Source organism: Neodiprion lecontei, chromosome 7, assembly GCF_021901455.1.
Source record: "Neodiprion lecontei isolate iyNeoLeco1 chromosome 7, iyNeoLeco1.1, whole genome shotgun sequence".
Lineage (NCBI taxonomy): Eukaryota > Metazoa > Arthropoda > Insecta > Hymenoptera > Diprionidae > Neodiprion > Neodiprion lecontei.
In genome coordinates, this window is record NC_060266.1 from 18,355,449 (window position 1) to 18,376,835 (window position 21,387).

The 21,387-nt window shown below is 34.7% G+C and overlaps 3 protein-coding genes and 1 long non-coding RNA gene across 10 annotated transcripts; 2 read left to right on the plus strand and 2 right to left on the minus strand.

Annotated features, from left to right (window-relative positions):
* Window positions 1–785, minus strand: LOC124295495. The gene is made up of 2 exons (XR_006905448.1): window positions 352–785; window positions 1–244 (listed from the first exon to the last, which is right to left on the minus strand). It is a non-coding gene; the product is annotated as an uncharacterized LOC124295495 (long non-coding RNA).
* Window positions 786–1,678: 893 nt separating this feature from the next.
* LOC107218490 (actin-related protein 2) lies at window positions 1,679–7,593 on the minus strand. Of its 3 annotated transcripts, none has more exons than XM_046745741.1 (8): window positions 7,176–7,593; window positions 6,490–6,600; window positions 5,304–5,312; window positions 4,737–4,816; window positions 3,917–4,052; window positions 3,467–3,826; window positions 3,102–3,380; window positions 1,679–2,900 (listed from the first exon to the last, which is right to left on the minus strand). In XM_046745741.1, exons 1-8 carry the CDS (start codon window positions 7,221–7,223, stop codon window positions 2,730–2,732), a joined length of 1,194 nt encoding a protein of 397 aa, XP_046601697.1. In that variant the 5' UTR covers window positions 7,224–7,593; the 3' UTR covers window positions 1,679–2,729. The 3 variants fall into 3 exon arrangements, with proteins under 3 accessions (XP_046601697.1, XP_046601696.1, XP_015511870.1); XM_046745740.1 differs by lacking the exon at window positions 5,304–5,312 and adding an exon at window positions 6,296–6,313; XM_015656384.2 differs by lacking the exon at window positions 5,304–5,312 and having other exon boundaries at window positions 7,176–7,592.
* A 3,748-nt stretch (window positions 7,594–11,341) lies between these two features.
* On the plus strand, window positions 11,342–13,495 carry LOC107218476 (NPC intracellular cholesterol transporter 2 homolog a). Its single transcript, XM_015656365.2, has 3 exons — window positions 11,342–11,518; window positions 12,166–12,473; window positions 13,176–13,495. Exons 1-3 carry the CDS (start codon window positions 11,431–11,433, stop codon window positions 13,257–13,259), a joined length of 480 nt encoding a protein of 159 aa, XP_015511851.1. The 5' UTR covers window positions 11,342–11,430; the 3' UTR covers window positions 13,260–13,495.
* Window positions 13,496–13,641: 146 nt separating this feature from the next.
* Window positions 13,642–18,795, plus strand: LOC107218477 (gustatory receptor for sugar taste 43a). 5 transcript variants are annotated; one of them, XM_046745218.1, is made up of 8 exons: window positions 13,642–14,908; window positions 16,761–16,933; window positions 17,247–17,530; window positions 17,604–17,801; window positions 17,911–18,160; window positions 18,245–18,313; window positions 18,399–18,488; window positions 18,560–18,795. In XM_046745218.1, the coding sequence occupies exons 2-8, from the start codon at window positions 16,811–16,813 to the stop codon at window positions 18,608–18,610; spliced, it is 1,065 nt and encodes a 354-aa protein (XP_046601174.1). In that variant the 5' UTR covers window positions 13,642–14,908; window positions 16,761–16,810; the 3' UTR covers window positions 18,611–18,795. The 5 variants fall into 5 exon arrangements, with proteins under 5 accessions (XP_046601174.1, XP_046601172.1, XP_046601173.1 ...); XM_046745216.1 differs by having other exon boundaries at window positions 18,399–18,795; XM_046745217.1 differs by having other exon boundaries at window positions 13,642–14,219; window positions 18,399–18,795.
* The last annotated feature ends 2,592 nt before the right edge of the window (window positions 18,796–21,387 follow it).

Here is a 21,387-nt window from a genome sequence, read left to right on the forward strand (position 1 = left end):
TTATCATTGGTTCTCATTTTATTTTTAAACCCCTCACTTACTCATGAAAATACTGATATGTACGTAATTGTACTAAGCGTCAGTCTTATAGTTACGATAATACTTATGAAAATTTGTCTACGTAAAAATATTCAATACATTATAAATATAGCCAGTAAATAGAACTAAAGTTGCTCTTTTGAACTTTGAAGATCAAAGGTTGTCCCTTTCACGCGCATTTTTTTGCAAGTCTGCACCGGGATTCCTTTTAACATATCAATACAATTTATTTATCAATAACCGGTATAGAGATTTACATAATGATATAGGTTAAAATATGTGTATATAAAAATTATATACACATAAACATACACTATAAAATTCTTTTTCTTCTTCTTCGTTTTATAGCTATACACCCACTACAAAAAATTGCACGCGATTTGTTCCCGTTTTTTAGTTCCTCTACGTGGCGCTAACGTTGTTGTGTTCATAAACTATAAAAATACTCAAGAGCTGCATGCCTATACGAATATCTTGCACAGGCTGAGAAATAAAATCCGAGCATCTTATTGGGGGATACATCGGAAATATTCCGAACATAACCGAACGTCGAATAAGACCGTCTCAAGCTCAGTCTTCGTCAAGACGGTCTTGAATGAAATAAGCTAGCGCTTGAGACCAAATTCTTGACGAAGACCGTCTTGTTTTCCGACTATGAATACATAGCATCTCAAGACGGTCTTGAACGAATAAGACGATCTTCACCAAGACGGTCTTAAGCACCGCCTTGAGACCTGACTATGAATACGGGCCCAAGTGATTTTATTGGTTGGATCTAACGGAATAGGCCAATGAAATTACTCGGTGTCGTAATGTGTCAAACAATGATGTAAAAGGAAAGTGCCCAACGGCAAAGCTGGTAACGTTACCGCCAAAGCGATGAATGGCCGCATGTTCGATGGTGCCAACACATATAAAATTCAAAATTAAAAATGTTCTAATTGTATTATTTTTATTTTAAATATGTTGGAAAATTTTTCGCTTTGTGATTACTGAATACAGATTGTTAACGCTTGGTTTACTTTTCAAAAAATGAGATTCGAACGTAAAATCAGCTGTGAAAGACGTAATTCTGCTCATTGTCAGTTTGAACAGTGATTGTTAGAATGACAAATCCAAATATTTCAGATATTTCCGAAGGTCTTCAGGATTTCGAAAAAGTCCACAGAATACTAAAAAGTGTTGCAAAACTGTCGTAAATTCATTGATTTCACATGATTACAAAGATTTTAAACACTTGTAGAATGGTTCAATATATCTTGAATCAACATGTGGCCAAAGTATAAGTGTCCGTGCGTATTTTTTTTCTTTATTATGAAAGGTTTAAAATTTTGCATAATAAAAATAATATAAATTTAATGTAATATAACTAGTTTATAATTATTTAACGCTGTTTGTTAAAACCAAAAATTTGATACGCTTGACAAGGAGAATAGGATGGAATGGAGTTTAAAATTCTATTGTTGCAAAATGTCAACATCAAGCGATAAATCATGACTGCTAGAAATCTCATTCAATGGGTTTGAGGCAACATCCTTAATGATTTTCAATTGCCTATTTCGAATAGCGAACACATTTACAATTTTTATGCGTACATTATGTACAGTTTTCCACTACATATATATACATACAGAGGTAGTAACTTTTACAATAGGTAAATTTATTTTTGCTGAAGTTCTGATCCAAAATACAAAACTGTCTCGTTTAGCCGAGGCTATGTATGTACAACAATGAAGTGATATCTGGATAATAATGGTAATAATAATAATAAGAATAATATTATCTAAAATATACACTAAAAATGAAAGCATTCCAAACGATCCTACATATCGATATATCTATGTATCTGTTTCGTTTAAATCCTTCTTGACTTAATGAATTTTATAAATGCACCTGGTTAGAACTATTTTTAAGTAGATGTAGAAAGTACGGTTCATAGTGCTAGAATAATTCATACATAATCAATATTTATTACACAATTTGCTACTTCTTGTCAGTGAGTTGTTTAACTCGACAACTGAGACACCTTCTTTGCATTCAGTAGAGAATTTTTCACACTCTATATAAAATCGTTCCAATGATCTTCTAGTAAAAAAAAATTAACGTATGTCTGTATCGCCGTGACCTACAGCATTGAGGTGCCAGAGGAAGACTGAGTTTTTGACAGTTAATTTTTATTTTACGAACAAAAGTGGCTTAGTTGACGCGAAAAGCCCCGTTTAGGCATTGCATCATTTCTAAATCTAGGCGATGAAATTATACTGCTTATCAAATTGACCGTTGATACCATAGAACCAATATCTAATTGCAATAATATGAATGATAATCTTTCATTTGTAACACGTCGTACCCTCGAACTTGGTTCACTCTGTAGAGTCTTATCTTATCGCTATCTGTCATATTTAATAATGACGAAAAAAAAAAATAAAGGTTTGATTTTTTAACAGAAATTTTGAATGTTTAAATGTTATTCAACTTTTCATTGTCGAAATACACAGTTAGTATTAATAATTAATTTTAAACGGTGTGTAATAATATCCAAGCACATTTCCAAAATGGAATTGGATACTTTGTAACCAGTTCCAGTTACAAAAATCCTTCACTTTGTGTCACTTATGAAAATTTTCATTGTATGATCATCTCATACGATTTGGGTTTCGTTTCGTTTTTTATTCTAAACGAATATTTCTTTAACTAGAACGGGCAGTCAATTTGTTTAGTACGCCAAGACCCTTTTCTTCATATTCTTCCCTCGTTATCCAGAACGAGTCACGGTCTTTCATGACTTCTGCCAACACTGCACCACCAATAAACACCATGTCCTTGCGCCTTGGAGGATCTTCGATCCTGATCTTAAATTTCTGAAATAAAAGTTCGACCAATGAATCGACAAAATTTCCATAAAAAACCGTGCAATTGATTGGAGGCATTGACCCAAGCGTATTTGATTCAATTCAACATGGGGAAAAAAAAAATAATAAAAAAATAACATATGTAAAAGAAAATTGAACACGTGATATTGAAAGGTACTGTCAATGAATTTCAAATAGCTTGAAACCAACCGATAATTTGTCAATATCGTTTTTGAGAACTCGTTCAAGGTAGAGTTGCTTCAGTTCACGTTCCAGCCTGGATGGAAGTCCAGGATACATAGTGCTACCCCCGCTGAGAACAATATGCTTGTAAAGTTCACTTCGAATATCAATGTCCGCGGCTTGGATAGTGTTGAAAACAAGTTCCGCTATTCCTTGGCCTTCGACATTGATTAGATGTGGTTGAAAAAGAGCTTCGGGTGCTTCGAACCGTTCTCCGCCAACTTTGATAACTCGGCCATCTGGAAGCTGGAATTTTTCTCACTTAATTTTTTCCGTTTCTATTATTAAAATTCCGAAGCATGTAGAAATAAAGATCAAGAAATATTTCTCACTGTGTAAGGTTCCACAAGGACCGTCGTCTCAAGGGCTAACCTTTGCTCTGTTTCAATATTGTATCCAATATAACACAGCTTCTCTTTCATCATTCTAACAGTCTCAAAATCTGCCGAGTGATTGAATGCGTAGCCTCGCAACAGTAACAGTTTTATTAAATATCTAGTAATATCACGCCCAGCTATATCCAATCTTCGCGTCAGATGCGGCAGGGCGAATTCTTCATAAACCGGGCAAATGTGAGTCACACCGTCTCCAGAGTCCACAACTACTCCGCTGAGCAAACCTTGTGCGTAGAGCGTGAGAACAGCCTGAATGGCGATATATGTGCCATCGAATCCATACTTTTCAAACATTACCTGCATAAATAAAATGAATTTATCAATTATCAACGTTCATGATTACTGGTTTCACTACCATAATTGTCAATTTAAGGAAAACTCCCTCACCTCTATCATCTTCGCACGATTTTTTGTTGGATTCATTGGCGGTTCTGTCAGTAATATTTTGCACTCTTTTGGATTTATATTCATTTTTTCTTTGCCAAACGTGTAATCCCATACGTGGCACATGTCTTCCCAATTCCTGTTAATTTGAGTACGTTGAATTTTGAACTTATCGCTTTTGCAATCACATAGGCAGATCAAACACAAGTCATAGCATCAATCTCTCTCTTTCTATACATGTATATAATATATACATGACAAATATATTTTTTTACAAAGTTATCAGTACTCTAGTTATGAGTATAAGGGATGCTGATAATAGAAAATCATAAAATGTGTAAAGACAAGTTTGCTTTTTATTTTATAATTCTCTTAATTTTTGATTTCCATTTGAAATCCACTACAGAATTGTAAAACTGTTTACAATTAACATAAGGATCGTTGTTTATACTGACTTTGGATTTACGGAACAACAGCGGCTAGTTAATTACAAAGTATTTTGAATATACCAGTAAATATTTAAACAAAATGAAGAACGTTCATTGGAATTTGAATAAACAATTTAAATATCGTAGGTAATTACAGCACTTAATGAAAATTAGAGGTTGCTATTTTTTTTTTTGACGATCAACGATTTTGCCTTTCAAAATGAGAATACTCACAATATAATTTCACGAAAAGATCATGTTTATGCCCAAATAGATAGACTTGTGGTTGACCTGACAGTATCGTTTGAAATGGATTCAGTCAGGGTTGAAGTTCATTTTTGGGAAGGAGTTAATTCAAGTGCAGATAGAAAACTGTTCCGTTTGATAAAGCTCACCTGACAATTCCATTTTCCATAGGGTAACTAACTTCGAGCATTGAACGAAGTTTACTCGCTTCGTCGCCTACCATCAAGTCCTGCAAAAAAGCAATCTCGGCTGTAGGTCTTGCGACTGTTTCGAATTGAACGATTTCTCGTTCATCTGAATAGCGCAGGGAATTTCTTTTGCGTAGTAAAATTGCGTTACCAAACACGTTACATTCTTCAGTTATTTTCATACTACACATCGTATGCAAGTTTTAGGATAATTTTAAAGGAACTCACGTCTGTGCGCTTTGGATAAAAAAACGTGCATGCTGTTAGTTGATTGAATAACAATCATTCCTATACACACATACACATATGTACATACATACTAGCAGTTATCATCAATTGTATTTATTTGCAGAAGTATATTGAATTCACTTCCATTCTATACAGTTTACAGCATTTTACGTAATAGTGCATAGAACAAAATAACGCCATGGAAATTATACTTATTCGTTATGTGCCAAAAAAAAGTTATTACACAACTATAGAATTTTTCCAGGATATTGAATAACCATAACATGTCGTCAAACTTACTGGCATATCCTATGCGAGCGGTAATAACACACAAACATGTATAGACTGATTATGTAATATACGTTTACATATTGAAACAAATTTAACTTGAACATTTTTTTTTTTTTGTTTCAATTTTCGTTTTTAAGTATACGTACATCCCAACTTGACATTCGTCGAAAAAATTAGCAACAATGGATTTTGATTAAATACCACAAAGATGTTGTGCATTTATTGTTGTTGCATTTATATTTAATCTCATACAGCAATCATGGAAATTAGTAAATTAAGAAAACGTAAGTAAATTTCTGCAATTTTATAGCAAATGTGACATCATTTATCATATAGATGAATATCGATTTTAAAACGTCAATAGATACAATGTCAAAATCTGTACATTTTAAATTCGACTGGTGTTTGAGGACACCTTTAAATTTTTTCTTTAGCAGAACATTTTTAATTAGTTCTGTTCATAATTGACAAAGATAGCAGCAATCTATGATTGGTTAAAGGCACACCCAACATAATTCGTTTCTAATTTGTTTCCTTTGATTGTGTAAGGTGGAAGCAACAGATCAACTGACAATATGTATATAAAAGAAAATTTGCGAAATGTTTGAGAGATACGAGAAATGGTTTTAAAATATTTTTAGGACTTGGTAAGATAGAAATTTTCAAGTAGTTTCAAGTATTGACTTTGAGTTTTTAATGATGCTTTTTTTACTGTCGAAGTTGAATCGTGTGAGTTTCCATTGTGTGGGAGGAAAGAATTTGAATAAATTTTGCATCCGTCTCTTTATACATTATGTCTGAAGTATATTTTTTCATCCCGGTTATTTTCCATGGCCAAAAGCAATGTAAGGTAAAAGAACAAAATGACGAGTAACCATTCAAATCACGTTATACAACTGAAATTTGTTATTACTGATATTATTATTCATTAATAAACATCAAATAAACACAAAATGATCAGAATGACACACTGACACATGTAACTGTGCGGAGTAACTTACTCGGACATAAAATTCCTCCTGAAATTTTCAGTTTTTTTAATTAAACTATTCAAAAGTTTCATTTCTTATTTCTTAGACAGACACTGAATTTTAGATGCATAAAAGATATGTAATTAACATAATTATTCTCCAACTTTCAATGTTTTTAAACAATATGAAACTGTAGGACAGAAACAATTTCTTGGATAATATACCTTAACTTCGATGTCTCCAATCTTGTTAACGGCTCTTATAATAGGCCGTCCAACCATCGAGGGAAATATATGTGCTGGAAAATTTGAGCCTGCATATCCGCACTTGACGAACTGAAATAGAAAAAATCTTATTTGTGAGAAATCAAATACAAATGTAATTTTATTTTGAATATCTCACTGTACGTATGCAAAACTGTAGAGATTACAATCAATGAAACGTTACGTAAACAAATTCAGCATTTGTTGAAAACTCAATTTCATTAAACAACCATACTTAGGAACTAATCATGAATTGTAATCTAAGGCGAATGAACAATATTACCCTTAAACCTTGAAAATTTGGCAAGAATCACCACGAGTCAAGAAAAAAAAAATGGACTTATAATATGAAATTTAAATTTTCATTCTCGTACACAAACTACTTTTAATTTTAGTTACGGCACAGATTTTTCTGAATTCCACAAGGGTTTACTAGTAATTCAAATATTTTCACTACGGAGTTTGTCGATATTTAAATGACATGATAAAGACTATGAAACTGAAAAAATCTGTAAGTGAATCAATTACAAAATGATTATGTGAAGCCAGGTGAAGCGAATTTACTGACTGATGATGTGGTCAATAAATGAAAGCAGAGTAGGTACGTTAGTACAATAAAATAAATATATACATGTGCATAACCTTACCCCAGTTCCATTGTCACACACGATTACTTTCCGTCCTTGGCTATCCATTTTAATTAATTTTTGGTTCAACGTTTGACACTTGTCTGTTTGTGCTAGGGTTCTAACGTTGATTTAATGCTTGATTAGTATGACTAATCAGTTAATCAGTCCACAATTTCTACACCCAGAAGGGCGTCACCGGTATACGGAAACAAATGTTTCCAAAGCGTTTTAATACATTGAAATTTAGTTAGAAGTGATACTGTGTGAAGATTTCTTTACCACTTCAAAGCTTATAGAGTGTAGTAAAATTCGATCGAATTAATCAACGACTAATCAGAGATAATATTATTCGAAAATAATGGCCCTCCTGCGGAGCCATTCAATCTGTCAATCGGGAAATACACGGTTCAGTGTCGATGGTTCAGTTTTGCACAAACATAAAGTACTCGTGACGCAGATTGGTAACTACATTGCTGCGTGATCCGGTCACTCGGCCATCATTCGGCAGAGTAAATCCACTAGAAAATCACAGATTGGATTGTTCGATGACGCAAATGCGTTTATACATTTTATGTATTTCAGAGTGGGATATATTTCTTGCATACATGGACAACACTCAAGCAAAGCTCAGCTTAAAAGTTGGCCCAGTTTTTGGGGCAACGTGAGAGGAATTGGCAAGGTGCGATTTAAGCGCCTCTTGCGGTGTAAGCCCGTACAGCGCTTCTCCTCCTTGCCTCTATGATCTTACGATCCACCGTTTGTTACCTTTTTTTCGGATTTAATGTCGCTTGAAGTTAAAACAATTACTCAGTTTTCATTCGCTTAGAATGCATATTTTAGTGTTTACGGAGTATGTTTATAGCTTAGAGCATGTACAGTATGCTCTAAGGTTGATAGCACGGGGCCTTATAGGTTACGATCGCCGCCTTTCTTTTATCGAATCTTATGGTGAAATGTCCCTTTTTCCGTAAGAGGAGCTCAAATCGCATTCAGACAATTCCTGTTACGTTACCTCAAAAGTGCGAACAAGTTTTATCGCAGAGTGTTGTCTCCACGTTCTTACATACAGGTCTGGCAGCTCTGGTGGTGGGGGAAGGGTCCACTAACGTTACTCGTTTTTGCATTTCACGTTCTGACAGTGGTGAGCGCAACAATCTAGGGGTATTTTTTAAAGGTACTAATGACTTGTTTATGCTGAGAACATAACCTCTATTTTCCAAGTATTGCTGTATACGCTGTACATTGTACCCTAGATCGCAAGGACTTTGACGGTCACATTAAGAACTGCAAACACGGGTACTCTTAGCAGAGTCACTCCCACCACCAAAAATTAGCTGGAGACCTGTATGTAAGACCGTGGTTGTCTCTTTTCTACTACTAGGGAAAGCGCAGTCCATGCTCTGTCTATGGTACCGACTAGAAGGTATTAGCGCTGCCACTAACTGCACTAACCATAGGCCCTAAGATATCCATATCCATAACCATATAGTATTTAAAAGAGCCAGCCTCGGGTGATATTTCTTGCAGATTCAGGGGCCAGCTAGGCTAAGTGTACGTCGGTAAAATGCCACACTCGCAGTGTTCGTCGGTATGAAAAGACGGCAGTAAGTCGTACCGGCATAATAGATCATATACTGATCTACTGTGATTGATGATGTCGGCAAGTTACTATTCAATTCTTGTAGCAAACAAATACAGATATAGCTGGCTTTTTCAAAATAGAATACAGTTACTCAATGTAACAAGTTACCGACTATGCCATTATATTATGTCCTGGAAAAGTTCGATTCGATCGAAAATGAAGACAATTAAGGGCCGCTAAAGTGAGAAAATTCCCTACACAATTTTACTATAATTTCTATGAATCAAAGGTAAATTTTGATGAATTAGATATAATCCTTTTAATAACGACGAACAAATGATGAATATATCTGGCAATAATTTGTTAAGGAAGTTATTCCATATAACATGAAATCTTTCTAAGAAACTTTCAATAAAATATTTTATAGAAACATTATGAGAATCTTTTTAAGAACAACAACAATCAAGAAATCTTTTACAAGTTTCTGGCGCGGACATTTTCAACTTGCAGTAACATTTTTTTGAACTATTTTTGATATACTTCTTTCCTTTCATGAAAGATTTCAGAAAGTTTTCTGAAATATTCATTGTTACGTGGGAAGAAACGAATAGATGAATAAATAAAAAACACGTAAAAAGCAAATTCAGCTGCGCACGCACGTATCCATCATATAAATTTCCGCTGTTTATTATCTCCGAGGCGGTTTTATTTCAGTTTTCGTTTAAAAATTTGTATATTCTAATCTTGTTATGTAATGCAAACATGGTAATTGGAATAGATATAAAAAAAAATTGTAGAAACAAAAAAAATTATATAATTGATGGATTTTTTTATATTCAAGCGTCTCACTTATTCGACAAGGTTTTTTTTTAAACGTTTTAGTCCAATTTGAACTTGAACGTTAAATTTATCACACCTTGAGCTGATTTTTTTATTTAATTTCTACCTTCTTCGTTTCATTACAGCTCATCCTGAAGGTCCACTGGGCTTTGAGTGAGGGCCAGAAAAACATCGCATGCTTCGAAGTGCCGGCGCAAATAACGTAATGCCAAATTCATAAATGTAGCAATCGTCCGCATTGTATTCACCGGTAATAATTGTCACACAGTTGTTCGTGTTTTTAATATTACCATTACATTTTTTCTCCATTTATACGAAATGATATTCTTCCAACGTTTTCTTTTGTTTATTTTTTCTTTTTTTTTTGTGTATTTTAATATTGGATAATGGGTAAAAAATTTGCAAATAAGGGAGAGAGGGGAAAAAAAAGATCCCATGAATTTCCACCATGAATTTTCTTTTCTTTTTGTTTTTAAATCTCACCATCACAGATCTATACGTAAGTATAAGTAATTTTTATTACATACCTACGTATAGTATAATTATAAAATGTTATAGATGTGTAAGGAAAGTGGAATAAAAGTTTGTAAAATTTTCGCCCAAGCTCATTACTGCTTAACATTTTAGTCGATAATTGATTGATCATAGATAAAATTGGATACTTATAGATCGAATGCAATGTTAGTGAAATTTTAGGTGAAAAAATTCATTCACCTATAAGTTTGTATAATTTTTGTTCACGATCTGCTTTACCATCGATGGATCGAGATAGATCCAAAGCCAAGTGAGATACGTCGGTAAATTAGCTAGGGTTAGTAAAACAAATTTACTGAGAAGCCCTTGGGGATAAATTTTGAAAAATTTTGATGTACAGAAATTATCCAATTGTTAGATTTTCTGGACTCCGATCTCTGGAATGAATCGAAATATATGAAATCGCGAGTTTAGAGAAGCGGAAAGAAATTTGCGGCTCGAAAATTTTTTTAGAAAATGATTCAACTAAAAGACGACGTAAATTTGACAAACATTTCGTGAGAAATTGGCGCGTTATTCAGTCGAACGTTTTACGCCGATTGCAAGTTTCACAACGAATATATTATCGTTTCTTGGAAACGTTCGTCGCACTTGATAATCTCCTGGTTGGACGCTCTTTGAACTCTTCGGTGCAAGTGCACCCGATTGCCCTCGGTATAAAAAGTTGTCAACTTTTTAAAGTTGTTATTGAACTCTGCGTTTCAGCTCTCGTCACACGAACCGTTCAACAATTTACCCCCTTAGAAACTGTAAAGATTTTTTCATCAAAAAGCTGCACATAAATTTACTTCAGAAGTGCAGCAAAGTTATTTTTGATTCCATACGATTTTTACGATAAGCGTAAAGTTTTTTGTTTGTTTCTGTTCCCTCCCTACATATTTGAAAATGATTATTTCACAACGATTTGGATATTCAAATCGTTTTTTGACAATGTCCAGGCGATTTTTCTTCAATCGATCGAAAAATGAGAGAAACAATTTACCTGAAATTAGAAATCGAATTTTTCAGATCTCGGTTGCAATCGTCTGGTTTATTTCTTCTTAATTTTATTTTTTTTGTAATTGGTTTTCTGCTCGCGTACAACAAGATTCGTGGCTTAAAGATAAAAATTCCTCGTTATCTCGGGTTTGGGTCACTCGGCGACCCGTTTCAACGGTCAAGATATCACGGGCAGCGAGTGTCCGATATCGCGGGCGATATTTGCGATGCTTCTTGAATTTTCCACGGGAATCCGAAGCCGTTTCAGTGTCGCGTTGGAATCGAGAAACTACAGTGGTGATTTTGGAACCCCGCAACAGCAGCAGCAGCAGCAACAGGATGATGAGGGAAATTTTTGCGTTTTCGCTAGTTTTGGTTTTGGCCAGCGAATCGGCTTTCGCTACTACAGTTTTAAAATGTGGCACCAGTAAGTAACATTATCAAGGATATCTGTACGGTAAAAAATGGGATAAATTATCGGAGGATGAAAGAAGAGTATAAAAAAATATATCGATGGAAATGGAAATTATTTAAAAGCTGAAAAGTTACTGAATTGTTAATAAGGTCAAATTTAATTCTAACGATATTTTGCCTCGATATTTTGAAATGAAACGAAAATTCAAAACTCTTAGAAATTATAGTAAAAATGAGTGATTATTCATGTTACTGTTGTTTTTTTTCCGTTTTTTTCTGTCATAAATTTCAACTGCCAATAACAAATAATAAAATTGTTCAAGGTTCTCCGTTTTATTGAAAAATTGTTTTCCATTTTCAAATAATCTGGAAAAAAAATCCAGAAAGTAGTTGAAAAAATCGAAATCAGAAAACAAAATGTCAAATCAACCAGCTCGTGATTCATAATTGAAAAATAATAATGCGTTGATAACTCGTGACGAATTATTTTTAACTTCTATCGGAACATAAATTGAAACAACACGAAACGCTGAGAGAAAAAAACATTTGTGCTCGTCGTTTTTGCTCCGGTATATCTTTGTCTCAAATACATTAAATATGCTTGAAAAAATACGATCAAGGACGAAGAAAATTGTATATTTTTTTTACCATCGATCGCAGACGATCCGTTTCCGGACTCGAACACCGTCAAGATAGCAAATTGCGGTGAGCCGCCGTGTTTTCTAAAGAAGGGAACGATCGTATCGGTCGAGCTGAAATTCAAGCCGACGAGAAACGTCAACACCCTGACGACGAAGGCTACGGGCGCTTTGAATGGAGGGTTCCCGCAACCTTTCGAAAGCGTCGACGGATCGAACGCCTGTGATTACATCTTCGACGTTTCGGGGTCGAAGGTCGATTGTCCGTTGACGAAGGACACCGAATACATTTACAAAAGAAGGTTCCCGATCAGTAGAAAATATCCAGTGGTTCGTAAATTATATATAAATCTGACTTATTATGATCGACGCTAAAAGTAAGAAAGTTGATTAAAATTTGAGTACATAAGGGGGGGGTGTCCGATTTCGAATAATATGCTCGAATATGTAGAAAATTAAGGATCAAATTGAAAAATGTTTCGGGCAAAATTTGTTGCGTACCTACAAAAGGGGCTTTTGACATAGGATGAGTATCCAAGTTCTTGGGCCCATTGAGGACCAACTTTTGTTTTTCAAATCGATCCTCCCATTTTTTTATCGCACGCTTCTTGTTTTTCATTGAAAAGTGAGCCAGGTTTATGCCTCGGCTATTTTTGGTTCTCGTCTCCGAACAGGCCCAAAATGTTTTTCGAAGTTTTCTCGTGAAAAGAGTGTCAGCGATACGTCAATATTTGCGAAGAATTTGAAAATGAGAAAAAAAATGGGAGGTTCAATTTGAAAAACGAAAGCTGGGCCTCAATGGGCCCAGCAGACATCCAGAAACATTTTTCAGTTCAATGCTTAGTTTCCGATACATTTGAGTACATTTTTTTAAATGGGATACCCTGTATAAGAAATTGTGCGATCGGTACGTAAATATAATTTGATTGAAAAATTTGTTTAAATTTATTTTTCAATTATCACTTTTTTTTTTCACCATTGCTGTCGTACGTAAACGTTACAGATATAATTTCAATTACCTTTTATTTGCAGACAAACGTGAACGTGCATTGGGCCCTTGTCGAAAACAACGAAGACATTGCGTGTTTCGAGGTGCCAGCGCAAATTAAAAAATAGTACCTGATATCGATTCCGGCAACAACCCTGAAACATCGATCGAACGATATTCACGATTAATCATCACTCAACATGTAATTCGAATTGAATTTTTACATCGGTTCTCTGTTATTTTCAAACACTTCTTCCTCTCATTTGTAACGTCGATTTTCATCACTCGAATCTAAACAAAGAGAGAAGTTTGAAAAAAAAAAAATCAAACAACTGAACAATTAAAACCTTTACGCGTTTTTTGATTCCCGCATCTGCGATTTTTCTGTCCTCCATCTTCTTATCCTGACCTCCCGCATTTTGAAACTCAATTTGCAAAAATTAAGGTAACCGGGAAAAAAAAATAATGAACAAGTGTACAGAAGTTTTTTTATTTTTTTAATTGTCGTGTGCGTTAGTATTTGTTTTACTTTGCAACGATGCATTCGACAGTAGGAATTGATATCGATATTTTTTGTTCAACGCAGAAAGAATTTTTAGAAGAGATTAGAAGAAATATTGTTTTACTTAGTTACAAAATTTACCGCAAGTGTGGGAGAAAAAAAAACTGCAAAAAGTATCGCGAGCGAATAGTTTAGAGGAAAAAAAAAAAAAAAAAATGAGAGTCAAAAACTAAGAACAATGTAGTTTTTAGTGGATTCCTTCCAAGTGTTTGCCACGCAATGACAAGTCAACGTCAAAGTGTGAAAATAGTTATAAACAATTAATTTACTCGCTGAATCAGCTGAGACAATTTTTCGCAGCTTTCAAATGAAAGTCGATGATTTTTCGCCGGTTCGTACGGATGATGATTGAACATCGACAAGTAGCGCCGTCAACGTAAAGCTTTGGAACTGCCGAGTCACTCGTCTGATTATTTAGATTTACTCACAGATCAGCAAACTGGAAACTAGCAAAAGTTACAGTCGATTAATTATATATAATACATATAAGGTGTGCAGAAAAATTTTCACGTGAAATTGGCATCAGGTAAAAATTATTTCATCATTTGAAGTACAATTAACATTTTCCTCAGCCGAGGTTTCGTTTATTCATATACTAAAGAAAAAAAAAAAAAAACGAATCACGAAGTTGATCTTCGTGTGTCGTGAACTCTTCCACTGACTTGAAAAAAAATTATAGCTATTAGATTCCGCTTCGAAGACGATGAAACTTATTTTGAAACGTGTTTCTCGAAAATACTTCATTCTCAAGTTATTCGAGTTTATCGATTTAAATGCCTCACCCTGTACACACTTTCATTTATTTATTTATTACAGTATATAATATATATAAATTGTTTTCACATCTCTCAAACTCTGGAACTTCACTCAATGCTCGAAGCATACGCGAAACGACGCAATCCTCAATTTAATCTTATGGGCGGACAGGTAAACACTGAATATTACGACGTAGATTCTCACCTTGTGAACTTGAAACGGTCGTCAGTCTCGTCTGAACTCGCAAGCTTCGAAGCACGGGTCGAAACACGTCGCGATGTGTTGTCTTTTCTTCGTGCGTAGCGTGAAGCGTTTGTTTTGTTGTGACGGAAGATTCATCTCCGATGTAAAGTCTGCGCAAGTCGATCGGACGGGATGTTCGTTGAACTTCGAGTCGAGATGCCGAATTTCGTTGGTTCGAATGACTTCGAAAATCCTTTCGAAACGAATCTAATCGAGGTGATTATTCGCTTTTGTAAAGCTTGTCACGTGACCCAGGTAACGAATCTCGAAAAATGCGTAAAAACAAGTTTCAAAACAACATGTCGCATCGAATACTGTAATTATAGGTATACAACGTGTAGAAAACTGCTCAACTACAATTTCACACCTATCTTTTATCAAATTTCGATACTCTCTGAATTCGACTAATGAGATAGATTGTTTATCTTTATACAAATTTGACTCCTGTTTTCTCCGATAAGGTGAGAAGAAAAAAAATTTAATCAATTCAACGAACACACACTTATATTATGTTTTACTTGTATTAAAACGTAGTTTGAATTAATACAGAGGAAACTCGATTAATCGGACAAATTGTCGTCGTTAGGCATTCTGATAATCGAAAATCCTGATAATTGAATGTACAAAGAAAAGCGATTTTTGTACATACGTATTATTACATAATACTTATGTGCTATTATAAGCTTTTACCCCGGTTCCATATAATTGACAATTTTTTGATATTCGGTGTATCTTGAGAAAATTGTAAAAAAAAAAAAAAAAACGATCGTACACCGCAAAATAGAACGCGTTAAATTTGACGATCTATTTTCATAGATTCGACGAAAAATTACTCTAGGTATCGTATTACTTGTACAAAATGATAAATTTTTTCCCCGATTTCAGGGAATTGATATGGAAAAAGAATTTAGAAAATTACAAGTCACTTGAAAAAAAAAATAAAAATCTGCCCTCAATGTTTGTTCTGTTTCATTTTTCTATTTATTTTTTTTTTTTTTTTTTTTTTACTGCAATTATTCGACAATCTTCCGAAGGAATGAACAATTTGAAGAAAAAAATAAAAATAAAAGTCCAAAGTATGCACGTTACGCGCGGTTTTCAAATTACTTGTTTTCTACGGTTTCGACATGATATTGCTAAAACACTGTTTCGTTTTTCTTTTATTTGTTAATTTATTTATTTTTTTTTTGGCCGCGAATCTCTCGATCTTCGCGATGATGCTCGTAATGTTGTTATAAAAAATATTGACACAACGTTCAGTTACTTGAACATTTTTATAGGGCCTCCAACTTGAATAACGTTGAAGTTTCATGATATGGAAGAAAAAGGTAAATTGCTAGTTAAAAAAAAAAAAAAAAAAATTTCAAGTCACGTTTTTGCCATCCAGTTACAATGCCTCAAGTTTTTCGTCTTGCATTTATTACAATACCGTTGAGAGTTCAACCACGTACGTAATCTTACCATCTAACCATTGGAATTGTTACTATATTCTTTCATTATCAATCAAACAGCCCCGAATTCATTTTGTAGTGGAAAATTATTGAATAATAATAGCAATTAGGGTGTTACCTATGCATACCTATTACAAATAATTTATTTTCACGTTATCTAATTGCATCTCAGACAAAAATAAAGTACACAACAGTAACGGGTCAAACTTCTTTTTTTTTCAACTGTGTCGATTCATATCGCTCCCAGTTTCGTTACGAAGATAATTATGAACGACTGTTGAAGTTCATTGATGTATCTGAACCAAACATTTCGAGATCGTCCCGGTTGCATTACCTGACTGTTTGGCAACCTCTTCGCTTTTAAACGTTTATAGTATAGCAACGCGGTGTTCGAGAAACTAGACAAAGTTGTGACTTAGAGATTAAGAAAAAAAAAACAAAGAAAGAGTAATCATTGGTTTACGAACATCGAAACTGAGACATGTTTATATCAACGCCGAAAACCTTCTACGACGCGATAAATCTGCTCGTCAAGTTCAATTGCATCCTGGGATTAGGTGTCTATCGGCAAGAGAACCAATCCCGTGTTGCATTATTTTTCATGACATTTTACACAGTCGCTGTTAGTCTTGGAGTATGGCTTGGAACTTATGTTGGCTTTACAAAAATGGCACAGACTTCAGATGCTGGCAACATTTCACCCACGGCTCTTGTAATGTATAAAGCACTTGTTTATACAAACTCGTCCGTTACCGTGATGACTCCAATCATAATATGGCTTCGAAGTAAGGTAGTGAGCGCATGATGTTAATATTCGTAATAAGAATTATCATTTTAATCACGGTCGAAGTAGTGTAATTGATTCATGCGAATGTAAAATGAAAAGTTCAAAATTATCCACTATGTCATCTCCAATTTTCATATTCCGATATGGCTGTGCAAAATAGTTGAAGAGGTTACTTTTGGGCCAAAGAACAAACATGTTTTTAATAACACATACTTGCTAGTTACCGATAAATTGGGTTTACAATATCGACCATGGGTTGAGGGATCTAGTTCAGTAATTAACGATGATTGATGTACTGTGTGATATAATTTTGCAGACGTTGACTGCGTCTTTCAAAGAAATGATGATAATAGATAACTCATTTGAAACTATTCTCGAATCTCGTAATCAATATACAAAACGGTATATCGAGCTACTGGTTGAAGTTATCAGCATTTTCTTATTCGTATTCGGTGTGGGCGTTTGTGACATCGTATGGACGCGGATATGGGGTATGGTGGATAATCAATCGATACAATCAATATGGGGCACTTTAGCGACCCTACATCATCCGATACTTCTTACACTTATTTTAGACGTAAACTTCTGCACCTTTGTAAGGTAAGTCGATGAATCCCCCTGAAAATGACGTTAATTGTGTGAATTCTCCATGTCCGATCATCACGGGTTCCAGATACATGGAAAAGCAATTCGAAGACTTGAACATCGGTATATTGAAATTGACAATAGAACCTGACTGTGCCGACAGTAGCAAGAGACCAGAGCTGCAGATGTATTCTCGGAATTTTACGGTAACGAAATCGGTACCTGAAGATGAAAATGCAGCCAAACGTCTTGTAAAAGACAAGTACTACGTGATACAAAAAATTCGGTGAGCATGGTGCCATTTTCGTCGCATGTCATGATACCGTATTTCGATCTTACGATAGGGTTATAATTCCTGACTTGTAACTCGTCACTGTTCAAATTCGTTTGTCAAGAAAAACTCACTTGAGTCTGACCAGGCTGACTAAGAAGATGAACACAGCCTTTGGCGTACAGAATCTGTTGTCTGTGACTGAATCTTTTGTCATGATCACCGGACTGTCATACACTATTTATAGTACTTTCTCATCGAAGACTTTCAATTACTATAAGTTAAAAGAGATAATCTCCCCGACTGCATGGACCTTGATTTATGGGTATAAAATTTGGATTATCTGTCACGCTTGCTATAAGGTTACTACAGAGGTAATAATTAAATTCAGATATTCGTTAATTACTTGTGTAGCTTTGAATGTTAAGCTTCGATACCCTAGATTATTGTCGTTCTAGATGCAAAGAACCGGGCAAGTAATTTACGACCTTCTCGGGAAAAAAGTAGATACCGAACTTCAAAAAGAGGTACCGGTGATATTCTGCTCAACGTGACAGATTCTAATCGAATGTTATCACCAGAACTCCGTTGAATATTGTCTTTCTTTTGCAGATTAGAGAGTTTTCTCTACAGATGCTTCAAAATCCTGTTAGCTTTGACGTTTGCGGATTGGTAACCTTGGACCATTCATTCCTCCAACAGGTGATTGAATTTTTTAACGGTTTTATACACTCGTATATATTTCTGTGCGCATTGTTTGCTCTGAATAACAGGTGATTGGATCCGTAACGACCTACCTGGTGATCCTAATTCAAATGAGTTGAATATTCAAGATCTTCACGGCGTGATATTCGCTGCAGAAACATCAGATTTCGCTATTTTCATCTATTTCTGACGAAATTCTGCAATCGATGATCTTCAAATTTTAAGTGCAAAATGCATTTTACTGCTAACATTAGGATAAGTAACGAATCCAATAGAAAGTAATAAAAACGTTCTGAATACAAAAATAATCAATAATAAACTACAAATGTAAAAGAATTGATAAAAAAAGTTTAAAAATGAATATTTTTCGGACTCCACCTATTTTTTTTTTGACCTGTGATAATCGTTTGAAAAAAGAAATTTGCAAAAACCGGACTTATAGCGAATTTTGAGAAAAATGCTGATTTTTACTGAAGTGTTCGTTCAGTTTTCTTGAATTTTTATACGTTTCTCGAGTTATCTCGTATCTCTCAAACATTTCATTACGGATCATTACTTTCGCTGAGATTTAAGTCAACTGAATTTTGGGATATCCTGATCGCGTTTATTGCGGGATGTTAATGATCGCTAATCGACATCAGATTATTGACAGGTGTTTTGAGAGAATTTTCAAACGCGTTTAAATTTGAGACAATATCACTAAAGCGTTCAACAAATTGAATTCAAAGTGTTAAATAAATATAACGAATTTGTAATCATTGTGGTATCCAATTAGTGCGCGCAGGAAGTTCTATTTTTATGGACGTAGTAATAATTAGGCACGTGACGGTGAATGAGAAACGATTTATTACGCAGCGAATATTGTTTTCTGGAAAAATACGTCAGCCGTTACCTTGCCTACGGTAAGGTTCTTTATTATGCGTTAATTAGCTTTATCGAAGCTTCTAGAAATTTATTGGACGAACCAGTCAATATTTCGGTGAGTCCCGATTAAAATCGTCCTATGCAACGTAGAACGTTGATAGCGAGGATTAAGGAAAATCATCATCCGTACAGGGTTAAAATTTTTGATTGCATAAAATCGCAATTGCAATGTGGAATGCAAACATTCGTAAATATTTCTCACGAACGATTCATTGTTTTTGTAATCAATACTGAAATCACTATACAAGCGCGTCACTGACGATAAGTAGAAAGATTTGGTTCAATGAAGAATGAATTATCTTTCACGTTGAGGCCGGAAAAAGATCTCTCCGTTATTGCTAATGCTTCGGAAGAAGATACTCAATCGCAAGCATGATAATCGCGTCAATTTCCGTTATTCTTTTATAATTATTTTACGACAACGGCTTACGACTCGACATCCTATGTTAAAAGTCTTTTAATTTCAGAATTGGTGATCAGCCGAATGAGGTTATAATATAGCGAATAAGCTATACGGAAATGTGTCGTTTGCCTTTATCGGAACATCTTGACCAATTTTGTGAACGGACAGTCTCTCAGAGGCCTTCACTTTCCACCAATTTTATCAATCGATTAGAAAATGGTTTGTGGTAACGGAAGTGACGGAACATCGACATATTTCTCCACATTCTTTCTCTGGTTAAAAACTTGCCGAGTTAACTTGCAACGGTCTTCCTTAAGTAGAACCTGGTGACATATGTGGATAGAAATCGTTCAACTGAGTGAAGGATTGTAGGAACCGTTTGCTTTTCGCTCAGAAGCGACCTTTGAGATTAGAACATGATCTTCTCAAATCCAAAAACCCTTCAAGATGCCGTCAGAATGCTTGGTTACATAAACTGGGTCCTAGGTCTCACCGGTTACGACCAACCCAATGGAAGCAAATGTACGACATTCTTGACGCATCTCTACACGGTTATTGTGATCTTTGTAAACTGGATAATGATATGGGTGTCATGCATGAAGATTATCGCAGATTCCTACAATAATGGCTCTCCAACCTCGGCTGTCATGATGTATCGCATCATTATATACGTTAACTTCATTGTCACGCTGATTTCACCATTCTTATGTTGGTTCCAGAGAAAGGTAACTGCGAATGTGATGATCGTAGTTATTAATTTTCCTACACCATTGAGCTTATGGAAGCCTGGATGATCGAATCATGTTAAGGTACGTGTACCGATTATTGACCCTGGACCAATTCTGATCGTTTTTGGTTATATCTGTTTGATCCTTAGTTCTAATATTACGAAAAAATAAATTTGTAGTGTCTAACCCTATAGCAATTGGTTTTAGTAATCGAGAAACTCGCAATTTGTGTCGTCAATTTATAATTTTGGAAAATAAAAGGGTCAATTACTGGTACACTTACCTTACGAGACGTTTTTTATGCTTGGACGATATAAAATCATACCTATTCGTAAGAGTTTTTTTTTATAAAGCAAATGAGAACACCTAGAGCCATTTGAGTTTAAGGGCATTGTTATTTATAGTTTCAACAATATTTTACATTATTTTCACTCAAATTAATAACAAAATGCCGGCATGACGTATATCAGTAACAAACGACCGCATTTTCAATCCGGCGGTGCAGATTTCTCGGTCAATTTTTATCCGATCGACTTGAAATTGTGACATGATTTGTAAAACTTGTTTATCGATTCGAGTTCGTGGCTATATATTTGAACTTCAATCCGAAATTATTTTGCTACAAATTTTTGTAACATGAAAAATAAATTTTATCCGTTCATGACCGTATGTATTTGAAATTAATTTTTTTGAACATTTGAGCTACGAGCTCGAACCCGAAATGGTGTCTTAATTTCGAAATAAATTTTCTATTTATTACAAGTTGGACAGTGATGTTAGGAGATGCGCCACCGTAGAAGCTCACAAGTTATTAATATCAAATAAAAAATTCTAAAATGTT